The following is a 15,794-nucleotide window of genomic DNA, read 5'->3' as shown; positions in this document are numbered from 1 at the left end:
TAAGAGTCGCCGTCCCGCACCTACAGGCAGCTAACAGCAATCGGATTTGCTGCCAGGCTGCCTGTTATGTATAAAGAGGAAGATGAACACTGCTGTGTCTGAGGTAAGTGAATTGGGGGGGAGGGGGGCTGAAGGGGGTGATGAAAATGCCCGATGTGGTATTTAAAAAATAGAGCAGATTTAGGGGGGGGGGGCATGATCTCTGTGTTGTGTTGCGATCACGCGTCTACTCTCTTTATTGTGTGGTGGCTACATCAGCCCTCACTAGAGTGCCAAATACTATTCAGATGGGGCCGGTAGATGTTAGTATTTGATTATAGTTCTTTGTCAACAATTTGTCATGTATTTTTATTGTTGATATATGCCTGTGCTAGGGAGGAGTATTATATAGCTATAATTAGTGTTGAGTAAGGAGCCTAATCATTCAGGGTTTTTTAACATTTTACTTTATAATACATCTTTTTGCATATTTTCAAAACAGGACCACAATTTTCTAGAAGACAACAAAGCTGCAAGAACAAGCCGGAGAGAACAGCAGGTAGTCAAAGCTGCAAGAACAAGCCGGAGAGAACAGCAGGTAGTCAAAGCTGCAAGAACAAGTTGGAGAGAACAGCAGGTAGTCAAAGCTGCAAGAACAAGCTGGAGAGAACAGCAGGTAGTCAAAGCTGCAAGAACAAGTTGGAGAGAACAGCAGGGGGTAAATGTATCAAGCTGAGAGTTTGTCAGCGGGTTTGAAAAGTGGAGATGTTGCCTATAGCAACCAATCAGATTATAGCTATCATTTTGTAGAATGCACTAAATAAATGACAGCTAGAATCTGATTGGTTTTTCAAACCAGCCGGAAAACTCTCAGCCTGATACATTTACCCCCCAGGTAGTCAAAGCTGCAAGAACAGGTAAGAGTGAATGGCACAGTTATCAGTATATCTAAATCTGAATGCTGGAGAATACTCCTGAATATTCATCTATGAGCTCCAGATATATGCCTTACCGTATATCATATGCTGACCATCAACATACAACTCTATATCTGCTTTAATTGGTTGCTGTGCAGTAGGCAATCTTGCTGAACATGAAGGTAACTAATGGTGTATTAGCCTAGGGCGGTCAGAACTAATAACAGGCCCTGTATACCGGCCTGTCATTAACACACTATAACCAGCTTTGCCGATATACTTTATAAAGAGCAGATCCCCCATACTCTAAAACCAGCATTGTAACTACACTTCGTAGACAGCACCTCTATAAACACTATGACCAACAGGGCCTCTCCAAGCTATTATCAGCAGTGCCCCCATATGTCATTACCTTATTCCACACATTCCCCTTGTCATTTACTGATAATAATTATAATACTATTGTGCTACATGTCATTGGTACCTACCCTCACTGTGCTCCATGTCCCTGCACTGATACCTTCGCTTCTCCCTTACAGTGACGTCCTGAACAGCCAATCAGAGTTCAGCAGAGGTCACTAAATTCCTACCAGTTGCTCTGTTCAGCGAATGAAAAGTAAAAGTATTTATGTGTGACACAGTGGTTAGCATTGCTGTCTCACAGTGCTGGGTACATGGGTTTGATTCCAAACAGGGCCCTACCTGTGTTGAGTTTTCATATTATCTGTAAAGTGTTGTGTAATATGTAGCTGCTATATAAATAACTTAATAATAATAAAGCACCGAAGTCAGGGTGGAGTAAGGGTCACAGACATCATGCAGTTGGGGGTGGGGCTGTTTTCTTAAAAATATGGTAACTTCACGTGCCAACACGACCTGGCATCCAGGGGCCATAGCAAAAGACTAAAAGAAAAAACACTGACACCATGAAAAGTAATCCCCAAATGTATTAAATCAGCCAAATTCCTGTGGCTTGTTAATAACTAATCAGTACAGAGCAGCTTTGCTCTGATTGGTCAGAGTGTGAGAAAGCCACTGTGATTGTTAGTGGTTAACCTCACGTACGACATGAAACAGGGAGGAAAGATGGCCTGGTCCAAGTGAGCTAACACATTAACCAATCAGGACCAGGCCAGTTGTCACATTTTGGAGATGTGCACAGTAGCCTAGTGATTAGCACTTCTGCCTCACAGCACTGGGGTCATGAGTTTGATTCCCAACCATGGCCTTATCTGTGTGGAGTTTGTATGTTCTCCCCGTATTTGCGTGGGTTTCCTCCCACACTCCAAAAACATACTAGCAGGTCAATTTGCTTCTATCAAAAAATTGACCCTAGTCTCTCTCTCTCTGTCTGTGTGTGTGTATGTCAGGGGATTTATACTGTAAGCTCCAATGGGGCAGGGACTGATGTGAATGAGTTCTCTGTACAGCGCTGCAGAATTAGTGGTGATATATAAATAACTGATGATGATGATGTGATCCATTTCATAGGGAATCAATTCTTTTTCAACCAACATACAGTAATTTACATTATTTTCTTGGGTGGACATTCATTTAGTGGAGTATATTAATAAATATGGTTTTCATTTTAACAACATAAGAAAAAAAAAGGGTGAAAATCTAAAAATATTAGAATTCACCCACTTGGCAACGCTGGATTTTTATAGTATATGTATTATATCTCAAATATATATTAGGCAAGCTGTATTTCATTTTACGCTTCACAGTTTCAATATTATCAAACACATTTACTCTATTACAGCAGAGAGGATTGTTGCATTTATAATGATGCTTTTCTCACATTTATATATGATTTATTCACAATATAAGTCACTCGTCTAACACAATGAGCAGTAGATTTTGTCTTATTATTTCTTGGTTCCATGACATTTTACCGACGAGGAGATGTTTATGTGAGTGCAACTTTGAATTAAGAACATTGTTTCATTTTGACCTATGCTACAACATTTCCCAATTTTCTACTTTTAAGCAACATCCTACTTTGGAACACTTCAAGAAATGAGAAACACGGATAAGAAGATTATAAAGAAGTTTATTCACAATTTGTTGGGAGTGTGTGAAGTGGGAGTGTATTTTTTATGAATAATTCCTCCTAGTTTGGATATATTACACCTTATTATATATTTTGGATTGTTTATGCGTGTTTTTGAGGATCTAAAACTTTTAATCTGGGAAATTATACTTTGTCAGTGAAAAATAATTTTATAAGATGCTTTATTTATATTTAATGTAGGGGCTTTTGGGGGGGGGGTAAATTTATTTAATTAGAATCTGAAGGTAGATATATTGGAAAGGTCATGTTTAAAAGAAAACAAACTTTTGGGGGCAAATGTTCTTTATTAATAGAGGACTGAAGCAATTGGTTGACAAGGAAGAACTATTATTTTCTTCTGTAATAATTGTAAGTGATAGCGCCATTATTTATTTTGATTTTGTAATCTGTTGTTTCTCGTTATCTTTAGTTTGTAATAATACTAACCAGGTGTTCAACATTATTATTTTTATTATTATTGTTGTTTTTTTAATTTTATTATTTATTTTTCTATGTCTGCTACTGTGAGTTAATATTTATATGTCTATCATATTACCATTTGAGATATTTGATAATTCTGTTAATGCTGAAAATTAAAAGTGTTACCTATAAAATAAAGATTAATGCAGAAGCAAATGGGAGATTGATGGGAAACGGAAAGATTGTTTTTAAATAATGATCCTTTTTGTTCACTGATACAATGTATCCAGCACCTGTATCTCACACAGAGAATTGTCTCTGAGGACAGTGGGATGGTTACAAGAAACTTTATTTACAGTCTTGATTGTGATCACAATGGTCAGGGTCCCTATATTATGTAGTGCGATGGAGCTGACTGGTGATAGGTGGATCACAAGCACTATGTGTACAGCTCTATGTGGGCACAGAGCCATACAATGATCAAGCTGATCTAGGTAAACTGTGGCCAAGGAAGGGTTATATACTGACATTGGATTATGGTGCCAATTCACACTGAGACATAAGAAGTAATCAGCATTTAGCTCTTTACAGTCCCTTCCCCATTGGAGCTTACAGTCTAAATTCCCTAACACACACACACGCAGACTAGGGGTAATTGTGTCAGCAGCTAATTAACCTACTAGTATGGTTTTGGAGTGTGGGAGGAAACCAGAGCACCTGGAGGAAACCCATGCAAACACAGGGAGAACATACAAATGGGAATTGAACTCATGACCCCAGAGATGTGTGGGCAGCACAGTGGCTTAGTGGTTAGCACTTCTGCCTCACAGCACTGGGGTCATGCGTTCAATTCCCGACTATGGACTTATCTGTGTGGAGTTTGTATGTTCTCCCTGTGTTTGCGTGGGTTTCCTTCCACACTCCAAAAACATACTGGTAGGTTAATTGGCAGCTATCAAATTGAACCCTAGTGTGTGTTTCTGTGTGTGTGTGTGTGTTAGGGAATTTAGACTGTAAGTTCCATTGGGGCAGGGACTGATGTGAGTTCTCTGTACAGCGCTGCGGAATTAGTGAGTGGTGTTATATAAATAAAATGATGATGATGATGTAAGGAAATGCTAACCACTGAGCCACCGTGCTGAAACCAAACATCTGATTATTTGTTTTGATTCAATTACTACCACAATGCAGTCCTAGCAAAACAACCTATGTTTCACAATTTCCCCATAACTCCTTAGAATACAATCAACAAGGAAACAGCAGAATTAAAGTAAAATTGTTAGATTAACGGATTACTCGGAAATATTTCATCCCTGTAACCTGATCCCTCCCACACTATTATTCAATCAAATATTAACTTCCCTTGCGTTCTCAGGACTGCCATTAGAACGAGTAATGTAACAGGTGTCTTTATTCACATTTGAGTGGGTGTGAAACAAAGGAAGATAAGAGATTCTACGTGACAGCTGGGATACATGACAAACATGAACGTACTGGTGTGTGTAAAAAGACAGTGTCATAAACACTCTAGCGATTGGAAAACTCTCGAAGTTGTGAAAGTATGCATGAATTTAACATTACAGCTCATATTTCTAAAATAAGATTAAACCTGCATATTCTTGGTAACACTGGCTATATTCTGACCCACGGTTTCTACCACGGCTTAGCTGAACCATAAAACAATGTGCAGTTAGTGGAATCCCGATGTCTGCGCTATTTTACAGAGTTTTCTCACGTTGTATCCTAGCAGCACGGTGGCTCAGTGGTTAGCACTTCTGCCTCACAGCACTGGGGTCATGAGTTTGATTCCCGACCATGGCCTTATCTGTGAGGAGTTTGCATGGGTTTCCACCGGGTGCTCCGGTTTCCTCCCACACTCCAAAAACATACTGGTAAGTTAATTGGCTGCTATTAGTTTGCCCTCAGTCTGTGTGTGTGTGTATGTTAGGGGATTTAGATTGTAAGCTCCTATGGGGCAGGGACTGATGTGAATGAGTTCTCTGTGCAGCACTGTGGAATTAGTGGCGCTATATCAATAGATGATGATTTTTAACACAGCGAACGAACTGAATACTCCTGTCAATGAACCCTTAATCATAAAAAAAAATATATTTTACAACCTCATCTGGTATTCAATGCACTGTTCCCAATCTTCCTACTTGTTTAATACATTGTGCAGGACTTCAGTCCATGGTAACTGGACAATAACTAAGAAGAACAGAACCAGGTGGTATGAGAAAGTCTTAGGGCTAGATTTACTAAGCTGCGGGTTTGAAAAAGTGGGGATGTTGCCTATAGCAACCAATCAGATTCTAGCTTTCATTTATTTATTACCTTCTACAAAATGACAGCTAGAATCTGATTGGTTGCTATAGGCAACATCCCCACTTTTTCAAACCCGCAGCTTAGTAAATCTAGCCCTTAGTGCAGAGGTGTATTATAGTTAAGACCACTGGTTTAGACAATATAAGTAATTCGAACATCTAGCTTCAACTAAAAAAAAAAAAAAATCAGAGAAGTGACATCAATTTTTTTCTAAAGTAGATAAAAAAAAATATAAAATTCAGATTTATCCGAATGATTGGACATTTTATATATAAATATATTTCACCAGATACACAATGTTCTACTAATGTTTTACCAATATTAATAATATGGGTCCAATGAATACATTACTGAATCTAATTTAGAGATTTTTTTTCTTTTAACCACCCTAAACAAAACTAATAGTCAACCAGCCACTAACAGATAGTCAGGCCAATTTTCGCATCCAGTAAAATGCATATTACTGATACTTATCATACAATAGAGTCTAAAATACTTGTATCAGCATTAATTAAATAGGTTTAAATAAGCCCAGCTTAATTGTATTAGGAAACGTGGAAAACAAACAAACAAACGACTAAGGGCACATTCAGACGAGTGTTTAGCTAAATTCCAGATGGAATACAAGAGAAGCATCGGGATCTTTAATCCAACCACTTACTCATCTCAGCTGTTCACAAGAGCAGCATTCGAAATTTGGGACTACAACAAAATGACATATCTGATTTTACAGCATTTGGGGCTGACCTATGGACTACATGTCACTTGTCTGAACAGCAGAGTCGTGCAGGAACTTGGATCAATAATCCTGACGCCTGCGTGATTTTCAGGAGTCTTTGCATTCTGTTTTCAGCATGAGCTAGTTTTGACTAAACGCTCTTCTGAATGACCACAACATCTATGTCTACAGATAATTTTCCTTGGGTATTTTTATCTTTGAGTAGTAGGAAACAGGGCAATTTATTACGGTCCTTCATTCATGCTCCCGGGCAGCCAACACGCCAGAGAAAAATGTACAGGTTTGGTTACATCCATGTTTTTTAAACACATTGGAAGTGTTTTTAACCCAGGCAAACTGTAGAGCTCAAATAAAGTCCAAAAACATGTATATATGTTTGCATCTTTCAACTGAATTATACACTGACTTAGCACTGAAAACACATGATAATTATCAGTTTTCATTTTCAAACAATGTACTCCTGTTGGAAGGTAATTAATACCCTTCCTAAACACAAGTGCAAAAGCCCTTCAGATAGTGTTGCTTTTTTCTAGTGACCTTAGAAAAACATGCAGTCAAACAAAAATGTGAAAAAAAATATTTAACTTCTGGCTAACATGGTCAATGATGTCCTATTCAATAACGGTGGTCAACAACTGAAATCACATAGAAATGTGAATACTTAAAGTCATGGAGGTTGTAACACAGATTACGTCATTGCTTAAACGCGAGCCTGTCCCAAGTACAGTTACACTGTGACATCAAGTACCAATCGGTGTGGAATTCAAGAGTTTTGCTAAAGTAGGAATTATTTAGAAACAGTGGTACATTACTTTGTCTTGGGTGGGTTCTCCGAATCTTTGCCCTTCTCCTTCCTCTTGAAGTCCATTATCTGTGGTGAGAACGTCTCATGTTTTCAGAGTTACACCTGCTGAAGACTTGTGTGTGTTTTACTGCAGCCTGTAAGATTTTGTATGACCACAGAAGGTGTGGTTGTTTAAACACATCAATTCATCACCCCCCCTCCCATCCCAGACTGCCAGAATGTAATCTATTATAGTAATAGTAGATTGAAAGGTGATTATTTTGTAAATAAACATTCTGACTTCTGTGTGTCTAGAAATGTAAACAGTTGTATCCTTAGTAAAAGGTTTCATATGGACTTATAAATGCTTGTTTCACCCCTATCCCGCTGGAGGGACTTTGACTAAAGGGTATCTTCATGTAACTTATTTTTAATGTGTGGGTGAAGAGGGCTTTAAAGAAAGTTTTACTTACCTGCACCGGATACAGGCAGTGAGAATCTGAGGCCACTGCACGCCAGTTCTTCGGGATGTCCTTAAGCAGCCAATGCCATATTTATTTAAACTCTATGAAATGATCAGACTGGGTGAAAGAGGGTTTCTCAAATTGCTGGATTGGAGTGGAAGCTCTACCCCTCCTGTAAACCGTACTAAGCATGGCCACACAACTTGTTTCTGGACACAAGAGTTGACCGACAGGCTCCACATTCAACTTGACCACACAAGACCCAAACTTGATCTTTCGGGGTAAGTGGCCAAACCACTTCGTGGTGGCCTCCTAATGCCGTTGGGAGATGACCGCACACAGGCAGATAGTGTTATTCTTTAAATCGTGTCTTCCATCATGCCCACTATTCATCCTATTTGTTTTGATAGGCTGATTATCAGTCGTTGCACACTGTGATATCCAAGTGAACAAAAATAGATGAGATATTGCCCTATACGGGATAAGCTTTATGGCTTATTCTGTTCATATAGAGTGTCGAAGTCAAATAATTGGATATGGTCATTTCAAATTAATATCTATAAATCTGATTGTCTTTGTCTGAACTTATGCGAACAGCTACGGCGTGGAAGAGTGTATTTATCCACAGCACGTGTGAACACTTCTACACACATTTACATGAACACATACACTTGTAATTAGTTTACCTGAAAAATAGTTCCAACACATAGTAATTTATAATGAAATGTAGCAGAGTTTATAGTTAAATATAGTAATGTTAAATACACTTTAGTGAGATCTAAGGTTCAGGATACAGGAGACATATCATGTCTAGTATCATTCTAATACCCTATTTATCCTCAGACATCCGGTTCAATCAATTAACTAGTCGCACCTTGCAACTGCAAGTTATGGATTATAGGGAATAAATGATCAGAATGGTATTGTGTGCGTAATGCAAATAGACCAGTTTGAACCAGTTTTCGGCGGGAAGATTAGCATGCAGCTGTTGGAGAGCTGACCCCCACCCTTAGAGGGCATCGTTTGAAATGGCCAATGACCTGCATTTCACTGGACTGTCCTGAAGCCTGAACCTATGGAAACATGCCAAATCAACCATATTATTTTCACTGTATCACTAACTGTATATAAGCTCTGGGGCCAGCAGGCAGTCTTCTGACCAGACTTCAGGACTGAATGACTGTATGTTGGATCCAGGGCGCCTGCGTATGTAATCGGCTGTACTTATTTTATTGAATTGTTACTCTGCTACCTTTTGCTATTAAACCGCATTGTGAGTTGGAAAGATTTCTCCGTCTTTAACCCTATTAATGGAGCTTATCACCATTCCCTATGGGGACAGCAGCACTAGTTCATTCATTAAGCTGTAGAAAGCAAAGCTTTGTGCCGCAAAGTATCATCATCACATGATGGCAATACTTTGCGGCGTTCTCCACAGCTGCTCCAGGAAGGAGTCACTTCTGCAGGCGGGTCTAGAGCTGCTCCAGGAAGGAGTCACTGCTGCAGGCGGGTCTCCAAAGCTGCACCAGGAAGGAGTCACTGCTGCAGGCGGGTCTCCACAGCTGCTCCAGGAAGGAGTCACTGCTGCAGGCGGGTCTCCACAGCTGCTCCAGGAAGGAGTCACTGCTGCAGGCGGGTCTCCACAGCTGCTCCAGGAAGGAGTCACTGCTGCAGGCGGGTCTCCACAGCTGCTCCAGGAAGGAGTCACTGCTGCAGGCGGGTCTCCACAGCTGCTCCAGGAAGGAGTCACTGCTGCAGGCGGGTCTCCACAGCTGCTCCAGGAAGGAGTCACTGCTGCAGGCGGGTCTCCACAGCTGCTCCAGGAAGGAGTCACTGCTGCAGGCGGGTCTAGAGCTGCTCCAGGAAGGAGTCACTGCTGCAGGCGGGTCTAGAGCTGCTCCAGGAAGGAGTCACTGCTGCAGACGGGTCTAAAGCTGCACCAGGAAGGAGTCTCTGCTGCAGGCGGGTCCAAAGCTGCTCCAGGAAGGAGTCATTGCTGCAGGCGGGTCCAAAGCTGCTCCAGGAAGGAGTCACTGCTGCAGACGGGTGTCCAAAGCTGCTCCAGGAAGGAGTCACTGCTGCAGACGGGTGTCCAAAGCTGCTCCAGGAAGGAGTCACTGCTGCAGACGGGTGTCCAAAGCTGCTCCAGGAAGGAGTCACTGCTGCAGGCGGGTCTAAAGCTGCACCAGGAAGGAGTCACTGCTGCAGGCGGGTCTAGAGCTGCTCCAGGAAGGAGTCACTGCTGCAGGCGGGTCTCCACAGCTGCTCCAGGAAGGAGTCACTGCTGCAGGCGGGTCTAGAGCTGCTCCAGGAAGGAGTCACTGCTGCAGGCGGGTCTAGAGCTGCTCCAGGAAGGAGTCACTGCTGCAGACGGGTCTAAAGCTGCACCAGGAAGGAGTCACTGCTGCAGGCAGGTCCAAAGCTGCTCCAGGAAGGAGTCATTGCTGCAGACGGGTGTCCAAAGCTGCTCCAGGAAGGAGTCACTGCTGCAGACGGGTGTCCAAAGCTGCTCCAGGAAGGAGTCACTGCTGCAGACGGGTGTCCAAAGCTGCTCCAGGAAGGAGTCACTGCTGCAGGCGGGTCCAAAGCTGCTCCAGGAAGGAGTCACTGCTGCAGACGGGTCTAAAGCTGCTCCAGGAAGGAGTCACTGCTGCAGGCGGGTCTAGAGCTGCTCCAGGAAGGAGTCACTGCTGCTCCAGGAAGGAGTCACTGCTGCAGACGGGTCTAAAGCTGCTCCAGGAAGGAGTCACTGCTGCAGGCGGGTCTTCACAGCTGCTCCAGGAAGGAGTCACTGCTGCAGGCGGGTCTCCACAGCTGCTCCAGGAAGGAGTCACTGCTGCAGGCGGGTCTAGAGCTGCTCCAGGAAGGAGTCACTGCTGCAGGCGGGTCTAGAGCTGCTCCAGGAAGGAGTCACTGCTGCAGGCGGGTCTAGAGCTGCTCCAGGAAGGAGTCACTGCTGCTCCAGGAAGGAGTCACTGCTGCAGACGGGTCTAAAGCTGCACCAGGAAGGAGTCTCTGCTGCAGACGGGTCTAAAGCTGCACCAGGAAGGAGTCTCTGCTGCAGGCGGGTCCAAAGCTGCTCCAGGAAGGAGTCACTGCTGCAGGCAGGTCCAAAGCTGCTCCAGGAAGGAGTCATTGCTGCAGGCGGGTCCAAAGCTGCTCCAGGAAGGAGTCACTGCTGCAGACGGGTGTCCAAAGCTGCTCCAGGAAGGAGTCACTGCTGCAGACGGGTGTCCAAAGCTGCTCCAGGAAGGAGTCACTGCTGCAGACGGGTGTCCAAAGCTGCTCCAGGAAGGAGTCACTGCTGCAGGCGGGTCTAAAGCTGCACCAGGAAGGAGTCACTGCTGCAGGCGGGTCTAAAGCTGCTCCAGGAAGGAGTCACTGCTGCAGGCGGGTCTAGAGCTGCTCCAGGAAGGAGTCACTGCTGCAGGCGGGTCTCCACAGCTGCTCCAGGAAGGAGTCACTGCTGCAGGCGGGTCTAGAGCTGCTCCAGGAAGGAGTCACTGCTGCAGGCGGGTCTAGAGCTGCTCCAGGAAGGAGTCACTGCTGCAGACGGGTCTAAAGCTGCACCAGGAAGGAGTCACTGCTGCAGGCAGGTCCAAAGCTGCTCCAGGAAGGAGTCATTGCTGCAGACGGGTGTCCAAAGCTGCTCCAGGAAGGAGTCACTGCTGCAGACGGGTGTCCAAAGCTGCTCCAGGAAGGAGTCACTGCTGCAGACGGGTGTCCAAAGCTGCTCCAGGAAGGAGTCACTGCTGCAGGCGGGTCCAAAGCTGCTCCAGGAAGGAGTCACTGCTGCAGACGGGTCTAAAGCTGCTCCAGGAAGGAGTCACTGCTGCAGGCGGGTCTAGAGCTGCTCCAGGAAGGAGTCACTGCTGCTCCAGGAAGGAGTCACTGCTGCAGACGGGTCTAAAGCTGCTCCAGGAAGGAGTCACTGCTGCAGGCGGGTCTTCACAGCTGCTCCAGGAAGGAGTCACTGCTGCAGGCGGGTCTCCACAGCTGCTCCAGGAAGGAGTCACTGCTGCAGGCGGGTCTAGAGCTGCTCCAGGAAGGAGTCACTGCTGCAGGCGGGTCTAGAGCTGCTCCAGGAAGGAGTCACTGCTGCTCCAGGAAGGAGTCACTGCTGCAGACGGGTCTAAAGCTGCACCAGGAAGGAGTCTCTGCTGCAGGCGGGTCCAAAGCTGCTCCAGGAAGGAGTCACTGCTGCAGGCGGGTCCAAAGCTGCTCCAGGAAGGAGTCATTGCTGCAGGCGGGTCCAAAGCTGCTCCAGGAAGGAGTCACTGCTGCAGACGGGTGTCCAAAGCTGCTCCAGGAAGGAGTCACTGCTGCAGACGGGTGTCCAAAGCTGCTCCAGGAAGGAGTCACTGCTGCAGGCGGGTCCAAAGCTGCTCCAGGAAGGAGTCACTGCTGCAGGCGGGTCCAAAGCTGCTCCAGGAAGGAGTCACTGCTGCAGACGGGTGTCCAAAGCTGCTCCAGGAAGGAGTCACTGCTGCAGACGGGTGTCCAAAGCTGCTCCAGGAAGGAGTCACTGCTGCAGGCGGGTCTAAAGCTGCTCCAGGAAGGAGTCACTGCTGCAGGCGGGTCTAGAGCTGCTCCAGGAAGGAGTCACTGCTGCAGGCGGGTCTCCAAAGCTGCTCCAGGAAGGAGTCACTGCTGCAGGCGGGTCTCCACAGCTGCTCCAGGAAGGAGTCACTGCTGCAGGCGGGTCTAGAGCTGCTCCAGGAAGAAGTCACTGCTGCAGGCGGGTCTAGAGCTGCTCCAGGAAGGAGTCACTGCTGCAGACGGGTCTAGAGCTGCACCAGGAAGGAGTCACTGCTGCAGGCAGGTCCAAAGCTGCTCCAGGAAGGAGTCATTGCTGCAGGCAGGTCCAAAGCTGCTCCAGGAAGGAGTCACTGCTGCAGACGGGTGTCCAAAGCTGCTCCAGGAAGGAGTCACTGCTGCAGACGGGTGTCCAAAGCTGCTCCAGGAAGGAGTCACTGCTGCAGGCGGGTCCAAAGCTGCTCCAGGAAGGAGTCACTGCTGCAGACGGGTCTAAAGCTGCTCCAGGAAGGAGTTACTGCTGCAGGCGGGTCTAGAGCTGCTCCAGGAAGGAGTCACTGCTGCTCCAGGAAGGAGTCACTGCTGCAGACGGGTCTAAAGCTGCTCCAGGAAGGAGTCACTGCTGCAGGCGGGTCTCCACAGCTGCTCCAGGAAGAAGTCACTGCTGCAGGCGGGTCTCCACAGCTGCTCCAGGAAGGAGTCACTGCTGCAGGCGGGTCTCCACAGCTGCTCCAGGAAGGAGTCACTGCTGCAGGCGGGTCTAGAGCTGCTCCAGGAAGGAGTCACTGCTGCAGGCGGGTCTAGAGCTGCTCCAGGAAGGAGTCACTGCTGCAGGCGGGTCTAGAGCTGCTCCAGGAAGGAGTCACTGCTGCTCCAGGAAGGAGTCTCTGCTGCAGGCGGGTCCAAAGCTGCTCCAGGAAGGAGTCACTGCTGCAGGCAGGTCCAAAGCTGCTCCAGGAAGGAGTCATTGCTGCAGGCGGGTCCAAAGCTGCTCCAGGAAGGAGTCACTGCTGCAGACGGGTGTCCAAAGCTGCTCCAGGAAGGAGTCACTGCTGCAGACGGGTGTCCAAAGCTGCTCCAGGAAGGAGTCACTGCTGCAGACGGGTGTCCAAAGCTGCTCCAGGAAGGAGTCACTGCTGCAGACGGGTGTCCAAAGCTGCTCCAGGAAGGAGTCACTGCTGCAGGCGGGTATAAAGCTGCACCAGGAAGGAGTCACTGCTGCAGGCGGGTATAAAGCTGCACCAGGAAGGAGTCACTGCTGCAGGCGGGTCTAAAGCTGCTCCAGGAAGGAGTCACTGCTGCAGGCGGGTCTAGAGCTGCTCCAGGAAGGAGTCACTGCTGCAGGTGGGTCCAAAGCTGCTCCAGGAAGGAGTCACTGCTGCAGGTGGGTCCAAAGCTGCTCCAGGAAGGAGTCACTGCTGCAGACGGGTCTAAAGCTGCTCCAGGAAGGAGTCACTGCTGCAGGTGGGTCCAAAGCTGCTCCAGGAAGGAGTCACTGCTGCAGGTGGGTCCAAAGCTGCTCCAGGAAGGAGTCACTGCTGCAGACGGGTCTAAAGCTGCTCCAGGAAGGAGTCACTGCTGCAGGCGGGTCTAGAGCTGCTCCAGGAAGGAGTCACTGCTGCAGGCGGGTCCAAAGCTGCTCCAGGAAGGAGTCACTGCTGCAGACGGGTGTCCAAAGCTGCACCAGGAAGGAGTCACTGCTGCAGGTGGGTCTAAAGCTGCTCCAGGAAGGAGTCACTGCTGCAGGCGGGTCTAGAGCTGCTCCAGGAAGGAGTCACTGCTGCAGACGGGTCTAAAGCTGCTCCAGGAAGGAGTCACTGCTGCAGACGGGTGTCCAAAGCTGCACCAGGAAGGAGTCACTGCTGCAGGTGGGTCTAAAGCTGCACCAGGAAGGAGTCACTGCTGCAGGTGGGTCTAAAGCTGCTCCAGGAAGGAGTCACTGCTGCAGGCGGGTCTAAAGCTGCTCCAGGAAGGAGTCACTGCTGCAGGCGGGTCTAAAGCTGCTCCAGGAAGGAGTCACTGCTGCAGGTGGGTCTAAAGCTGCTCCAGGAAGGAGTCACTGCTGCAGGCGGGTCTAAAGCTGCTCCAGGAAGGAGTCACTGCTGCAGGCGGGTCTAAAGCTGCTCCAGGAAGGAGTCACTGCTGCAGGTGGGTCTAAAGCTGCTCCAGGAAGGAGTCACTGCTGCAGGTGGGTCTAAAGCTGCTCCAGGAAGGAGTCACTGCTGCAGGCGGGTCTAAAGCTGCTCCAGGAAGGAGTCACTGCTGCAGGCGGGTCTAAAGCTGCTCCAGGAAGGAGTCACTGCTGCAGGTGGGTCTAATGCTGCTTCAGGAATAACTGTTGCAGGAACAAAGCTCATCAGGTTTCTTTTCTACAGTAATACAATTGCAGTACATCAAGGAAATGTTCCTTTGATCAAGGACAGTGCCAAGGTCCATCACAAAACTCACTGGCCTTGAATATAAAAGTAATTTTATTATATTAAAAGATATATTTAACAGATCTGTAATTTACTTGACATTATACAATTTTTTAAAAATATATTTTTTAGCTATAAAAAAAACAAGTGTCTTATTTAAGGTTGAATGTTACTTATGCTGGTAGTAGGGACTGACACATAGCAAACCTTGTAAATGGGGGTGGATGTTGTCTAATTCTATATTATTATCTGTTATCTGCAGGTATTAGAGATTTGAAAGGTTGCACTTGATGGACACACATTTTATATTACAGTAGGATTGCCGGTTGGTGCTGCAGAGCATCATCACATCAAGGACAGAACTGATTTGAAGAGCTACTTGAATGTCATCTCAATTGGTCCTAGAGATCAGCTATCATTGTCCTCTCTGTCCCTCCTTGGTGATCTCTGTGGTCTCCTTGGGGAGAACACCTGACGCCACAACTTCCGAGAACGTGGGTCCTGGCTCTGTCTCCAGCAAAGAGTATGATGCCAAAAGAAACATCCCGGGACCACTCTAAGCTGGTGGATAACACAGGAGTGCCCATGTAGCACAAGAGCAGTAATCCTGTTCCAGAACCAGAAGAGGAAGGAGGTTCCGTTGAGATACATGAAGGACAGTCATAGTGCCCAGCAGCCGACAGTCTGGACATTTCTACAGCGACTGGTTCATGTTTCATGAGTCCACTGTCTCTTCTTATTCCAAATGTATCGTAGCCAGTCAGTAACCAGGCTATAGGGTATTACCATTGGCATTTGGAATAGGTGAGTTGATGGGTTACAATTAAACTTTTCCTATATATTTTATTGCTCAATATCACATTTGGTAAATGGCATATATGTTGCTAGTCTTGACAAAGACATGTGGGATAATAAGCTTAAAACTTATGGTCTTCTGTCATGAGTGTTAAGAGGATTTTTCCTTGAAGAGGAGTGTGCTTGGTTATCATGGGTTGTGTCTAAGCAAAATCTACCACCTGGGGGTAAATGTATCAAGCTGAGAGTTTTCCGGTGGGTTTGAAAAGTGGAGATGTTGCCAATAGCAACCAATCAGATTCTAGCTGTCATTTTATAGACTTTACTAAATAAATGACAGCTGGAATCTGATTGGTTTTTCAAAC

At 46.4% G+C, this 15,794-nt stretch overlaps 1 protein-coding gene across 2 annotated transcripts in view; it reads right to left on the bottom strand.

Moving 5' to 3' along the window:
* Window positions 1–7,338, bottom strand: part of FER1L6 (fer-1 like family member 6) — a 177,463-nt gene extending 170,125 nt beyond the window's left edge. For both annotated transcript variants that reach the window (XM_075214034.1, XM_075214036.1), the window contains exon 1: window positions 7,246–7,338. In XM_075214034.1, the coding sequence (XP_075070135.1) occupies window positions 7,246–7,301 (56 nt within the window). In that variant the 5' untranslated portion in view covers window positions 7,302–7,338. The remainder of the gene's footprint in view (window positions 1–7,245) is intronic.
* Between the last annotated feature and the right edge of the window lie 8,456 nt (window positions 7,339–15,794).

Source organism: Mixophyes fleayi, chromosome 5, assembly GCF_038048845.1.
Source record: "Mixophyes fleayi isolate aMixFle1 chromosome 5, aMixFle1.hap1, whole genome shotgun sequence".
In the NCBI taxonomy this organism is placed as follows: Eukaryota; Metazoa; Chordata; class Amphibia; order Anura; family Limnodynastidae; genus Mixophyes; species Mixophyes fleayi.
The sequence above is the reverse complement of the archived record's forward strand: the minus strand, read 5'-3'. Positions and strand labels throughout refer to the sequence as shown.